We start from the raw sequence: 13,659 nt of genomic DNA on the forward strand, positions 1-13,659 counted from the left end.
AAGTTGCCGTGTGAACTCTACCAAGAGAGAGTCATTTCACACTGAAGTTTGATCAGTGCTGTCATTCATACAGTGGAGCTCCACATAAGTGTAACTAAGGGTTAAATTACAAGTTACCATTTCAGTCAGTTCCATAACTGCAAGAAATGCTGTTTTCTGTGTTTACTAGTTGTCCACTATACCTATTTCTGGACATTGTGATGTATACTATAATTATTCTGGACATTTCGATGTATACTATAATTTCAGTAAAGTTTTCATTGTTCGGGAAAGCTCCCTGACAAATAGGTTATGAAAGATGGATTCTACTACAGTCCAATTATATTTATCGTAAGTGAGCTAATGTCTAAAATCCAATTGTCTAGGACCCAGATTGCATTCTCTCACACTTTCCCCTAGTTTTTGTAATGTTTGTGACAGTATCGGGAAAGGTGTGCCTCCTTTCTTTCTTTCTTCCCCCCATGAAGTCATTTTAAGTGTACTTTAACTCAATCACAGTTCTACAGAAAGCTATTGAACCAGACACGAGTACTGGAGCTTGGAACGTGGATCTGACTCAGTGTCTGTCCCCTAGGAGGTCATATCCTCAGCAAGGCGACTATGACAGACAGGCAACAAGGAGCAGAGAGAAGCAGGGGGTGGTTAAGTGCCTGGGAAAGGGAAGGGGAGGCCGAGCTTCAAAGAGAGGGCTGCACACTGTGTATGCATGTGAGTCACAGCCAGGTAGACAGGTGAAAACATTCCTACAAAGTTGTCCAGGATGCAGGGAGGCTCGGCCTTGGAGTCATCGAAACCAAAATGTACTCTCCTCAAACTGCAGCTTTCCCCATGAACCTGGCCTTCAGAAGCACACTGGCCACTGTTTTTTTCTTGTTGTTTTATTTGTTTTTTTCATAATAGAGATCCCTGTAAGAGTAATAGCATTTCCTTTTCGGGCCCTTGGATGCCATTTAACTCATACCAGTGATAACTACATAGGAACCTACCTTTAAAAGATGCCAAAAGCAATGTGCTGCTAATTTATTGCCATATCTACTAAAGCTCTAGAGAGAATCTAACTCCTGGATTTTAAATATAGTTGAGGTATTGCCATGATGTTTCCTGATTTAATCCCCCCATAAATTAGATGAGATGATTGTATTACCTGTTGTCACTCATTCTTGCCACATCTCCAATCACTCTTCTGCCTTCCAGAATGAAATACCACAAAGCGTTAATGGTGATGGGGATTTGCATTTTTACAGTTTTAATATGAACTCACGCTGAAAGATGCCTAAGCTTTCACTGGAATGGGGAGAAGGGAGAGATAGGCAATCATACTCATCTCTTGCATGCTCCTGTTAATAACCTTGCTAGATAGTTACAAGTGAGGAAAGTAGGGCTCAGAGATATTAAGTAGCTTGTCCACATTTCTCTGCAAGCAGTTACCGAGCCCACACACAAACCCAAGTCTTCTGACTCTAAATATAAGGCCCTTTCGGGTGTAGCCACAACTCTTCTGGGAATTCTATTAAAACAGTTCCTTCAGTGTTTTGCAGTGAAAGGCATTATTGCCAGCCTGTAAATAAAACCAGAAACCTTGCCATCCCCCCATCACTTTGCTGCCTGTGTTTTTACTTTATCCCTTTACAGTCATTATTTGGATTCTCTTACAGAAGGCAACAGATTGCTGCAACAGAAAATGTCCTTAGATGGAAACCCCAAACCTATTCATGGACCATCAGAGAGGTCAGATAGTCTACAGTGGTCGGCTGGGCAGCCTTGTAACCCGAGCAAGCCTAAGGCAAAAACATCTCCTGTTAAGTCCAATGCCCCCGAAGCTCATCTTGAAATAAAGCCAGATGAGCTGGCAAAGAAACGAGGTAAAGTGATTTCTTTTGCACAAATGACTCAATACATTCTGCACACATATAAATGTGCCAGGATGGCAGAACTTTCCAGAAAATACTGCTTAGCAAAGAGGGCCATGCATGCAATTGAGTTTCTTCATTTTTCCTCTATTAACCACTTGGATGGAAAATGGAAAGGCAAACAGTACATCCTATGTCAGTCAAAGGTCTAGGAGTATCAAAGTGGAATTGCATCCCCTTCTCTGCCCCACTGTGGATGGATGAATGTTCTTTTACCTTAGTCACTTAGGAAGCAATGTTAGCTCGATGGATTAGTGCCTCCCAGGCATATGAAGTCCAGGCCTGTGTGCATGAAGATGAATCTAGAGCCTAATAATTCCTCCTTGAGAAATGGTCTTCACTGTGTGGACTTAGTTTTGTACTAGAACTTTCAGACAATCTACCACTAAGAGACTTTTTTTTTTTTTTTTTTTTTTTTTTATTTCACCCACTTGATTTACATTTTTCAAACCATGTTGCCTTTGACTTACAAATGAAACGGCTAAATCACTTCCTTTCTGATTCCAAAACTAATGCTTTCCGATTTAGCCTCAGTTGTATTTGATTTCCTTGGCTTTGGCTTGGCACACTGGCTCCGTTTTCCTGAGAGAGATTTCTTTCTTTGAAGAAACATACTCCTGATAAGAACAGCCTGTTGGCCATGCAGGCTCTCCACTGGGGTGAAAGTTACAGGAGACCCAGGGAGATGGGCACCCAGAGAGCTGCTCTAATGATGTTGCTGTCACTTCTTGCCTGGCTTAGGATGTTGGTCAGGAGCCAGCATACCTGGCACTCATGCCCCATCCTCTCTAGTCCACTTGCACCTCTCCCAGCCTCCTTGTCATTTTCCTGCTCCAAAGTCTATTCTGGCTTTGAACCACACGCAGTGGCGTTTACAGAAGGAGCCAGCCACACAAATGGCCTTTGGGCTGGAAGACACTGCCATTTATGTCACTTTCTGAAGAACATAATGATGGGTGTACCCTACATGACACAGCCATAGCCCCACTGGATGAAGGCATTCTAGAGGGCTAGACAAACCTTTCCTTCTTAGCAATGTTTTTTGTTTGTTTGCATGCTTTCTGGACAACAAAAGGGAGGTCTGTTTGGGAATGGGTTGCTTGCCTTATTTTTTTTTTTTTTTTTTTTTTTTTTTGCTTAGCTCATAAATAAAAGATAAAATGGTCATGCTAATCATTTTTTTCTTGGCATCAATTTTAGGCCCAAATATTGAGAAATCAGTGAAGGATTTGCAGCGCTGCACTGTTTCCCTGACCAGATACCGTGTCATGATCAAAGAGGAAGTGGACAGTTCTGTGAAGAAGATCAAAGCAGCCTTTGCTGAGTTACACAACTGGTGAGTAATTCGATCCACAACTATAAATTCACAGCGTCTGGGCTGTTCCTATGGCCTGTAGAAAACATCAGATGGAAAAGGTTGTCTGTTTTATGCATAAACATCAGAGAACCACTCTCTGGCTGACTTTCTATGAGTTCTGCAGGCAGGAAAAAATAGATGTGGGGAGTGAATAAGAAAAAGCCTTTTGATAAGAAGAGCTCTGATAGACATCTTAATTCACACAGTTGACCTAATAACATATCAAGGATATAGACTAAAACTTGATCAGGGGCAGGAAGGGTGTAGGGCATAAATAGTATTGACATCCATGAAAGGCTAGTCACATGACATATTTTTAAATTCAAAAATATTCCCATCATTACCATTAAATTCCCCCCCCAAAAAAAAAAGTCTTATCAGTGAACTTAGTGAGCTCCTTTCTTGACATAGGTCACGGTGATTGTATCAGTGTGACAAAAGCAGCCTATGGAAGCAAGTGTCTGTTTCAGCCCATAGATTGATGGACAGTACAATGTAGCAGGAGTTCACGGCCATGGCAGTAGGGGCTCGAAGCAGTTGGCCACCTTGCATCCGAATTAGCTTGCTCTGTTCTTTTTGTTCATACTCAGCCCACTGATCACAAATAACAGTGGCCTTCTCACCTCAGTTAGCTTAATCTGATATCTCACAGGTGTTCCAGAAGCTCTTTCCCTCAGCCATTCTATACTGTGTCATGTTGACCAGCAGCATTAGCCATCACAGTGGTACTCTTATTACTGCCCAGCTCACTGCCCTTCACAGTGTACTAAGGGAACCTCTTTTCTTTAGTACCAGGATGTGATCTAGGTGTTGTCCTTCCATCCTCTCAGCTGGTTTCAATGAGCCCTGGATGTTTAATTTATGTACAGATTGAAGTGAAATATTTATTGTTATATAGCTTGTTATAGGAAAAACCTTCTAAATGTCTTAAGGCTCAACGTCTCTTAAGACTCTTCCCACTTCAAATGAGAAAAGACAAAAGAGAATCTCATTGTGTGTGTGCGCGTGTTCCAGAAGCTTCATTCAGGTTAATCTATTTCTAAGTCAAATTGTATTATGCTGTCAGGATCCAGTCACTCTCCTTCCTCCATCTCTCTCCTTTTCAGTGTCTCCCACAGTCTTCCAGTTTTGCTTAGTTTTTACTTAATTCTTAGACAAACACCTCTGTGGCAGATACCACCCCCTTTCTTGGCTTCTCCATAAGTCTTAGCACCCAAGGCTAGGCAGTAGTTCCAGCAAAAAGGATGCAGTGGCCAACTTCCATTGGCTGATTTTGGTCACATGTTAAGTCTCCATATAACAATCACCATGGCAAGAGAAATAGGTCTTGTCACTATTGATTCAAAGTCAAATGCTTCTCACAGACTTGACAGTGGGGTGAGTCCCAACTCCACCCAATTTTGGCCACAATACAGGTGTTCACACTGAAAGAAACCACACAACCGTGGTACCCAGGTCTGTGGAAACTGTGCCCCCATCTCCTTGATGTCTCCTGATACTAGAATTTGATGGATTTTTCTGCATGTTTTCCCATGCCACGTCCTTGCTTTGACACTGATGTGCTTTTTAACAGAACCCTGGAGTTGTAAAAACTAAGGATTAAGCTTCACACTAACTTAATCTAAAATTCATGAATTTTAAGCCATCTGCTGCATACAAGATCCCAAGGGTGGGAAGGACACTGGGAACTTGACAGGAAACTGTCTCCTTCAGTTGCCACTCAGTTGCCACTCTTACAAATCTCGAGATGAGCAACCCTTTGCCCTCCCCCAGCCATGGCATCCATGTAACTTTCCTCTTGACCAGATTGTAGCTAAATTGTTCAAAGCAACTCCAAGGACACATGTGACTATTTAAACATGGCAAAGATGCTGTACTATTTAAAAATCAGAATTCTTAGGAATTTATAGTTATGACTTTTACAAATTCTCCTTAAGTCAGTTGTCCTGTTGTTTGTAAGTCCACCCAACAAGTGTCTAGAACCAGGGGCAGCAGAGGTAACCTGGTAAGTGTTCCAGGCATATAGTCACTCACCTCCACTTGTGTGGCTAAAAGCAGCCTCAGACAATGCAGAGAGATACCAGGAGTAAAGTTAGCTCCTGGGGTCTGCAGTTTTTCAGCCCTGGTCTTAGGGATTAGTTCTTGGCCTGGAGGGGAGTTCTGTGCCCTAGCCATCTGGGTGGCACTGTAAAGTAAGCGCTTCCTCTGAGAGCCCCTTGTGACACCTTCCTTCTGAGTGACTCTGGCACTAGCTGACCAAGTGTGCTGGTGACCTTGAATTTTCTTAATTTTGTGTATTGGTAAAAGGAATAACACACAGGTCACAGAGCATCTGGCGGTTTACAACGGGTTCTTTGAGCTTTTCACTCCTGAAAGAAAGTGCAAGTGTGAACCGGGAAAGCCAGTGCCCTCAGAAGTTCTGTGTGATTTCTCTACTCCCATTCTCTTGTACTTTAGCCTGGTGGGAAGATGAGTTCTGAGCCCAGCTGTGCTAAAATGTCCCCCATAAGACAAAAGGGCACCTTCCAAACCAAAGGAGGAAGTATGTAGTTCAACCCTTTTCTGTATGTGTCAGCTACAGGGTAAATGCCAGCACTCCTTTTCTGACCTAACCCTTAATAAAAATTATCCCACAACAATTGTGTGCTAACAAAAATAAAACCAAATTACCATTTAAACATACCTTGCACATTCATTTCTGCCAAGTGGAAAACATTGCTTCTGCTCCAAACAATCCTTCGGTCCAGCCAACACAGTCACGAACTAAGACAGAGACCCTCTTCTTGTCTCCTAAGCAAGCAGGAGGAAAGGATGGATTTTAGGAATTGTGATGTTCATGAAAATGTCAGGCTATGGAAGACTTGGGAAAGAAGTTTCCCTTTTGATGGCTGAATCATGTTCTGTAGGAGGTAGAGGGAGTCATGTGCCTAACACCACCATTTTAAAGACAGGCAAACCTTGGACTCAGCAAGAGGGGGTTGTATATTTGGAACACATGGGCCATGCCCTCTGATTTCTGAAATAATTACTCATTCTAAAACAGTAATTAACTCATGTGACCCTCAGTGGTTTGAGTCAGTGAGTCCCACTCCTAAGTCCTCCCTCTGGCCCTTTTTTGGATCACTCAATCCTAACTTCCAACTACTCAGTAGGAGGCATTGCTTGTCCTTTAGAAATAAATAAAAGTATAAAAACATACATTTAAAAAATGTAAAACATTTGCCAACTTGAGGACATGAATTCTGCTTGAGTGCATTCCACCAAAAAATCCCATGAAGTTCATGGGGTTGGTGATTTCAAGAAACTAAAAGAAAGTGGTTGCTGTCCATCCTCCAGCCTTACAGAAGACACACCAAGCCCAAAAGAGCTGAGCATTTATCCTTCCCAAGCAGGCCGTGAAGAACACTTGCTCAATACAGTTACTGAAGAAAACCACTAAGTAGCTAAAATAGAACATTGTCATTCACAAGGACACAGTCCCGTGTGGATAACTAGCCATACATGGGGCATTCCCATCTTCTCAGAAAGCTGGGGATCTGAGCAAGTAACCAAGATGACACAATCCTCTCCCACTACGTCTGCACAGAAGATAAACTTGGCAACAGGAGCATAAAAAGTAATATCAGGAACTAACATGAAACAGCTGGCTTCATTTCTGTTCGACTGGCCTCCTACCACAGCTGGAAAATATTCATCCTTTAGAATCATAGCTGCCAGATTTAATTGCTCTGTGTGCAGACTAGTCTAGCTTCTCATCACAAACCCAGTGTATGTGTGTCCAAGTTGATTATAAAGGCTTAAAATGAGCAATAAAACATGAAATGGAAAAAAACATTGAGGAAGTATAATAATACTCAATATTTCTGCCATATGCTGGGAGAGAAAGTATCCCAAAATAGAGCTATAAAAATCCTGTTAGGTGTTATTGTCAATTTAACAACTAATTAAGAGCACTCTTAAGGAAGATGGAAGCTGGCCTGGAGCCAGCAAAGTAGTGCATGTACTAGGGGCGGGGTGGGTTGAGGTGGTAATGAGGTTATAGAGATCGAGGGATGGAGGGAACAATCACTTTAAGCTGTTTGATTTGAAATAAAAAAAGGACAGCCCGAACACAAACTCTACAGGGAGGGGCCACACTGGCCCTATGCCTCGTGTATTTTTTCCTGCAGTAGGGCTGTATTTGTTACGTTTCTCATTGTTGTAGCCAGATAGAACAAGAAGCACTTTAAGGAATGACTGGTTTGTTCTGGTTCACGGGTAAGAAGGGACAAAGTACATCAGAGTGGGAAAGGCCCAGTGACAAGACCATGAAGAGTCTGGTCACGTCACATGTGCAGTCAGAAAGCAGAGAGCTGACTGGAAGTAGGCTACGCTGTAAAACTTCAAGCCCCACCCCTAGTGACCCACTTCCTCCCACATGATTCCACCTCCTAGAAGTTTCACAGCCTCCCAAAATGGTGCCATCAGAGGAGAACCAGGTGTTCAAACCTATGACCCTATGAAGTCCTTTCGTGTTCAAACCACAATGGGGGCTAGGGCTAGTCCAGGCCAAGTCCGGAGGTGAGCTGTGAGTCTCAGCCCTTGCCTGCTTCCCCTTTCTCTGCCTCCTTACATTCCATTTCTTCCTCCTTAGTCTTTTTCTTCCGCACAGCAGGGGGTTATTCCTGCCTTCTCCTTCCAGCCAGAGTGCTGGTATCTACAGACCTCCTTTCTTCTTTCTGATCACGGAAACGTACTGGTCCTCTATAGTTCATGACAGCATCCTCCTTGGGAAGATGTGTTCCACACCCAAAATGACATAATAGAATGTTACAAATGCTCTCTGGAGATCCTGTCCCCTAACCAAAAGATGAATTCTAGTGTGAGTCTCCAAAATTGAAGACCTAGCTATTTTAAGCTAAGTTCACCTTTGGCCAGCACCCCAGAATCCCCTTACCTGCTGCTGGAGCCCAAGCAAAGTCTCTCTGTGTATATTCTCACCCTAACTGGCAGTGGGGGCCTACACACCAGCCAGATATGGTCTCTTTGACATTTTAAACTGTGTTCTTTTCAGGCTGTGAGCTTGAGGAGGCCTCCCAACAGGAGTAATCAGGGAGGCTTGTGTCTCAGAATCACCAAGTCACAATTGATAGCTTATTCCCAGTGTTTCTCCTCAGATATCCAAAGACTGTAAAATTATTGTACATCCTCCCAGTCACATAAGTCTGACGCAAAGTAAGACCACCTTCCTCCTTCCCGGGGCTTATCACGCAGCATAGTTTTTTGTTAGTTGGTGACCAACCCTCCCTGTCACCAGCTCTAAACACTCATCCTTTCTTGCCACCTTGGTGTGGTGCCAGGTTTTGCACACAATGCTAAGAATCTGGGTTTTCTGTGCTCCCTAGGTCCTTTGTTGTTCTCTTTGTGCATAGCTCGTATTTCCTGAGAGGCAATGCCTATAAACCAAACTTTGCTTCTACACCACACACCATACTCGTGTGTGGAAACTATAGTTAAACACTCCTGGGGCCTTTAGGCCTCCCTGCTTTACAAATGCATCACACTCAAACTTACCTCTGTGCTCCAAGAATTCAATTTTGTCTTGTTTGTTTGGGGTGGTATTTTAATTATAACTTGAGTCTAAAGAACTTAAAATAAAACCCATCACACACTGAAACTAGCAGACCCTACATCTGCACAATAGGTATTGTGAAGATGTTGTGAAATTTCACATCAGATTTAGAACTTTCAGTATTGACTGTGCTTTTATACATTTATCCATCACCAGAAAAATCCCTACAGAGTTAGAACTGGAAAAACCATTAGCTGTGCATCCTCTTTCATGTCTCGAGTGTCCACTGTCTTCACCACCTATTTTGTGACCTTGCTTGTGACCCTTTCTACATGTTAGACTGTATCCACACGCACGCTTGTTTACATATATACACATGTGTTATGGATAGTGTCTGTGTGTAAGGGGGGACATAAAGTATTTTTCTTTCTTTCCAAGCTTGTGTTCTTGCTTGGTATTATATATTCTACATCTATGGCATCCAGAATGGCCCCAGGGATGCCTGTGGCAGCAAGCAAGTGAAGAAAACAACAGAGAGACAGAAAGCTGGGATCCTGTGGGCTAGACCCTGATGGAGAAACCCTCTGGCGGCTCATTTTGTTTATTATATAGAGTGAAACAGGGAGATGGGATTACTGCATACAGATAAACAAGGAGGCAGGGTGTACAGTGTACAGCTGGATCGGGGAGATGGTTTAGCCAATCTAGATAGAAACAGTCTCTGTAGGCAAACAGTCTTTATGCCTTAAACGCCCAGCTTGGAGAAAGCTATGGTGAACACATTCTGCACACACTTCCAGCATCCCCACAAGGACCAGTAAGAACAGCTTTGTCATTTCACTCTGACTCTCACCTCCTGGGGAGAAGGTTTTGCCATTGCTCTAAGGCTCTGGGGTCTATGACATGTTTAGCTCATGTCAAGTCAACGTATATATCCACTCAGGACTTTACTCACTCGGTGCTTTTTCTACCCCCTGTGCAAGTCCATATATTTTCCTGCAAATGAAATTTATGATTTCATTTTTCTCTAGGGCTAAATAGTATTCACATGTATTTTTTTCATTGTTCATTGTTGTTACTGTAGCAAATTTCCCATGTGTGTTGCTGCTCTATTCACTATAGCAAGAAATTGGGAGCAACCTAGTCGTCTGTCAACAGATGATTGGATAATGAAAACTTGTTTGTGTAGTTTTAAATCCAAGTGGTTTTCTTTTGGGTCTTGTAACTGTCGAATGTCACTGGTTGCATAGCCAGTGTCTCTCAGTTAGTGAATCTCTCCCCTCTAGAAGACAGTTGGTCTGGCAGTATTGTTGACTGTCACGGCTTTAGAGAGGTTATGTTACCAGCCTCTAGTAGTACAAGGTGAGACCAGGGGCACTGCTAACCAGCCAAGGATAAACTACAGCCTCTCTGCCTGTCTTCCTTCCCTCCCATGCTCCTATAACAAGGACACCTTTGGTCCAAAATGCCGACAATAATGAGAATTCCCTAGGAAGAGAAAGCAGCATGTATGGAGGTACCTCCTTGAGGGAAATACAGACTTAGCAACACTGTGAGAATCTAACTTCTGGAACCCCATCCTCCAAGGCCACTTGAGGGGATATAAGAAGGGGGATTTTCTTTTCCATTGCTTTCATGCCAAAAGCCTTCTCTTTTCAATCAGTGGTAGGAAATTTTTTTTTCCATACTGCCTGAACCCTTCCAGCTACACATTTTAAAGGTCAAATTACATTTTTGCCTCCTTGAGATCAGAAAAACAATTATATAATAGTGTAGAAAATTGAAGGCTTGGCTCTTTTTTTTTTTTTTTTTTTTTTTTTTGGTCTGTTTTTCATTATAGAATTCAACTCAGTCCTTAGAAGGAAATGGAAAAAATTAAGAACTGAAGGTTGTAACTAATGACAGGCAGTCACTTTCATTAGCCATTCTGTCTCTACCAGAGTCTTTTTCTCATTTTACAATAAAGCCAAATATCACAGTGGGGACCAGGATTAGGACAGAGATCTGAGGCGTGTAAAGATAAGTACAGTGGGGAATTGTTCCATTAAGCTCCTGTTTGGGGATATTCTTCCTTGGCTTCAGGCGGGCAGCAATATTACTTGTTATTCCCAGGCATACATGGCTCGTGTCCAGACATTCTAATGCCAGCAACATACTCAGGTGAGCAAGCCCTTGGTCTCTTTAAATTGAATGGAAGCAGAAGGTGTTTTTGGATCACTTTAAGGTCCATTGGGTAGCTGAACAAATACTTGGTCATTTAATTACCTTCTCTTAATTAAGAGACTCGTTAGCATTATGGAGCTACATGTACTTTGATAGGAATGACACATATTTGGTTTTTAAAGCAATGACCCTAGAATTTGATCTGTATCACAAAACAGATGGCAGCAAGTAGATTTGGCTTTGAGTTAAGTCCCATGAAGGACCTTGATACAAGCATGGGAAATGAGTAGGAATCCCATTGTAAGGGCAATGTGGCAAAAATAGTGAGCATTACTAGTGCGCACACTAGAATATCGGCTCCTAGCATAGTGTAACTGTAGAGTCACAAAGGGATGCTTTTCTATGTCCCTTTCAATAAGATGTATTGATAACGGGGTTGCCAGCACAAGAATGACCTAAGGAGGCTTTTCAGCTGTCTGGCATTGCTACATAATGATTGCACAATGCTTTCAATTCCCTATTTAATTATAAGAAGTGTGTGGAACAATTACTAGATTTTGCCAGCTTTTAGCCTAGACATATAATGAAGAACAAAATCAAGAGGTCAGGATATATGATTTTCATTTTCCATTCTGTTTGTAATAAAAATCAGAAGTTTGAATTGTGTTTTTCTTTTTAAAGGATAATAAAAAGGCATTCATATCTTTCCACTCTGGAAGTGAATACAGTCTTCAAAACGATCAAAACCTGTACAACCCGGAGTTTCTCGCAAATCCCCGTCTTTCTTATCAAATGTTTTTTCTCAGTGCCCACCTGTTTGTACCTTGTACAAGATACTATACAAAGGAAATTAAACCTATTCCTTTCCCTACCCCTAGTAGTCCATATTATTTGAGATTATTAAAAGAACACAGCGTGAGAATAAGCACACACTTGCAAAGGATACACAAAGACAATAATAAAAGAGGCTAATAAATATATTTATGCCTCAAGAGAGCCATATGGATGGATTTTGTTGCCATCTAGCTGACAAATTGCCCAAAATGATTCCTTTTTCTCACTTTGCACCAGTGTAATAAGCAGGAGTAGGCTCAGGGATTCATTCTGAAACTGTGAAAAGGGCAAATACCACATAATGCAGAGAAACTCAAGGTTCCTGTGACTTTGCAACTGTGGCGAGTCCCGGAGGTACAGTGCGCTTCCAGATCTTGCCTCATTTGTGAATATATGTCACTCTAAATAGGTGCCGATCACTCTTTGGAGGTGGAAGCTTCCCTTTTCCTATTTTCTTTCCTCCCTCCGGTTTTTCTCCACATTTTAGATGTTTCCCCAGGGCCACTGCTGGGACTGAATGAATCAGTTGAAGGAAGAACAGGCTGATAAATACAAAAAGTACTGAACTGGCCTTTTCGGTGTATGTATGGTCCCAGGAAACCAGCATAAACAACCCTCACATTAATAGCCTTCCTGGGCCCTGTGTGTGGATTACTGCCATATGTCATGTCAGCCACAAACCACTGAGCCTAGGAGTCCGCTTCGCCTTCACTGCAGGCCTCTTTGCAGAGCAGACCCTCCATTGCTCCTGCTTTTGTTCTGAAATCTGCAAAGTTGTCTGAATTTTTGCAGCTGCCAATCAACCAGCTAGTCATAGAAAAGAAGTGGTTGTTTTATATCTGAGCATGGAAAGAGGGCATGAAGTTAAGCAAAGTGTTCTGTCTGCTTATCCCTGTAGGGCATGATATCTTAAAGAATGTATAATATAGCCAGGTGGTGGTGGAACATGCATGCCTTCAATCCTAGTACTTAGGAGGCAGAGACAGGTGGATCTCTGTGAGTTCAAGACCAGCCTGGTCTACAGAGAGAGTTCTAGGACAACCAAGGCTACCACAAAGAAATTCTGTCTCAAAAAGAAGAAAAGAAAATATTAGTAATATAATGTACTTACTTTCTCTAGGAAAACTAAATTTCTTAAGCATTGTCATAGATAGCAAATGCATTATAGTTTTTAAAGAGAACTATTCTATATTATAATTTGAGAATGGGTCTTGGAGTTTTGTTGTTTGGGGGTGTTTGTTTGTTGGTTGTTTTTAGCCTATGAGACCAGTAGGGAAGAGACTCAGGCATTATGTCTGAGTTCGTCAGGTAGAAAAAAGATCACACAGGAAACTGCACAGGAAGTGGGAATAATAGAGTTCCTTACATGGGTGCAGCTTTATTGTTTCAGTGGCTGTAAACTCTTGGTTCTTCCCAGGCCATATTCTAATAAAAGTCACACTTTCCAAGGTTTATTAACCACTCAATTAGGAAGCACGTGGTGCAGAGTTAGACAGAATGGGGTTTGAATTTCATTTCCTGTATTCAAGCCCAGGAGCCATATGAGTTTCTTACATCTACTCAGCTGTGAAACCGAGATACAGTTACCACTTTCTGTGGGTTGTATGAATACTCCCATGTAAGTCACTAAGCCTGTCAGATCATTCTAGAAAAGTACTAGCCTGTTCCACAATGGATGCTTACTTGAGTCCCTCTTTTTTCTACCATAGCTGTTAGGAACATTCTTTTCCTCTGCCTTGAGACACTGCCAGGAAGTTATCCTGCCTTCTTAATTAAAGCTCTTCTTAATTAAAAAGGTTTTTTTTTCATAAAATATATTGTAGTCATATTCTTTCCCTTCCAAG

The 13,659-nt window shown here is 42.0% G+C and overlaps 1 protein-coding gene across 10 annotated transcripts in view; it reads left to right on the forward strand.

Moving 5' to 3' along the window:
- The window catches only part of Spats2l (spermatogenesis associated serine rich 2 like), a 166,226-nt gene that overhangs the window by 123,988 nt on the left and 28,579 nt on the right, over nt 1-13,659 (forward strand). For all 10 annotated transcript variants that reach the window (XM_051190237.1, XM_051190236.1, XM_051190238.1 and 7 more), the window contains 2 exons: nt 1,656-1,862; nt 3,111-3,246. In XM_051190237.1, the coding sequence (XP_051046194.1) occupies nt 1,656-1,862; nt 3,111-3,246 (343 nt within the window). The remainder of the gene's footprint in view (nt 1-1,655; nt 1,863-3,110; nt 3,247-13,659) is intronic.

The sequence above is a fragment of the Phodopus roborovskii genome, unplaced genomic scaffold, assembly GCF_943737965.1.
Source record: "Phodopus roborovskii unplaced genomic scaffold, PHOROB, whole genome shotgun sequence".
Lineage (NCBI taxonomy): Eukaryota > Metazoa > Chordata > Mammalia > Rodentia > Cricetidae > Phodopus > Phodopus roborovskii.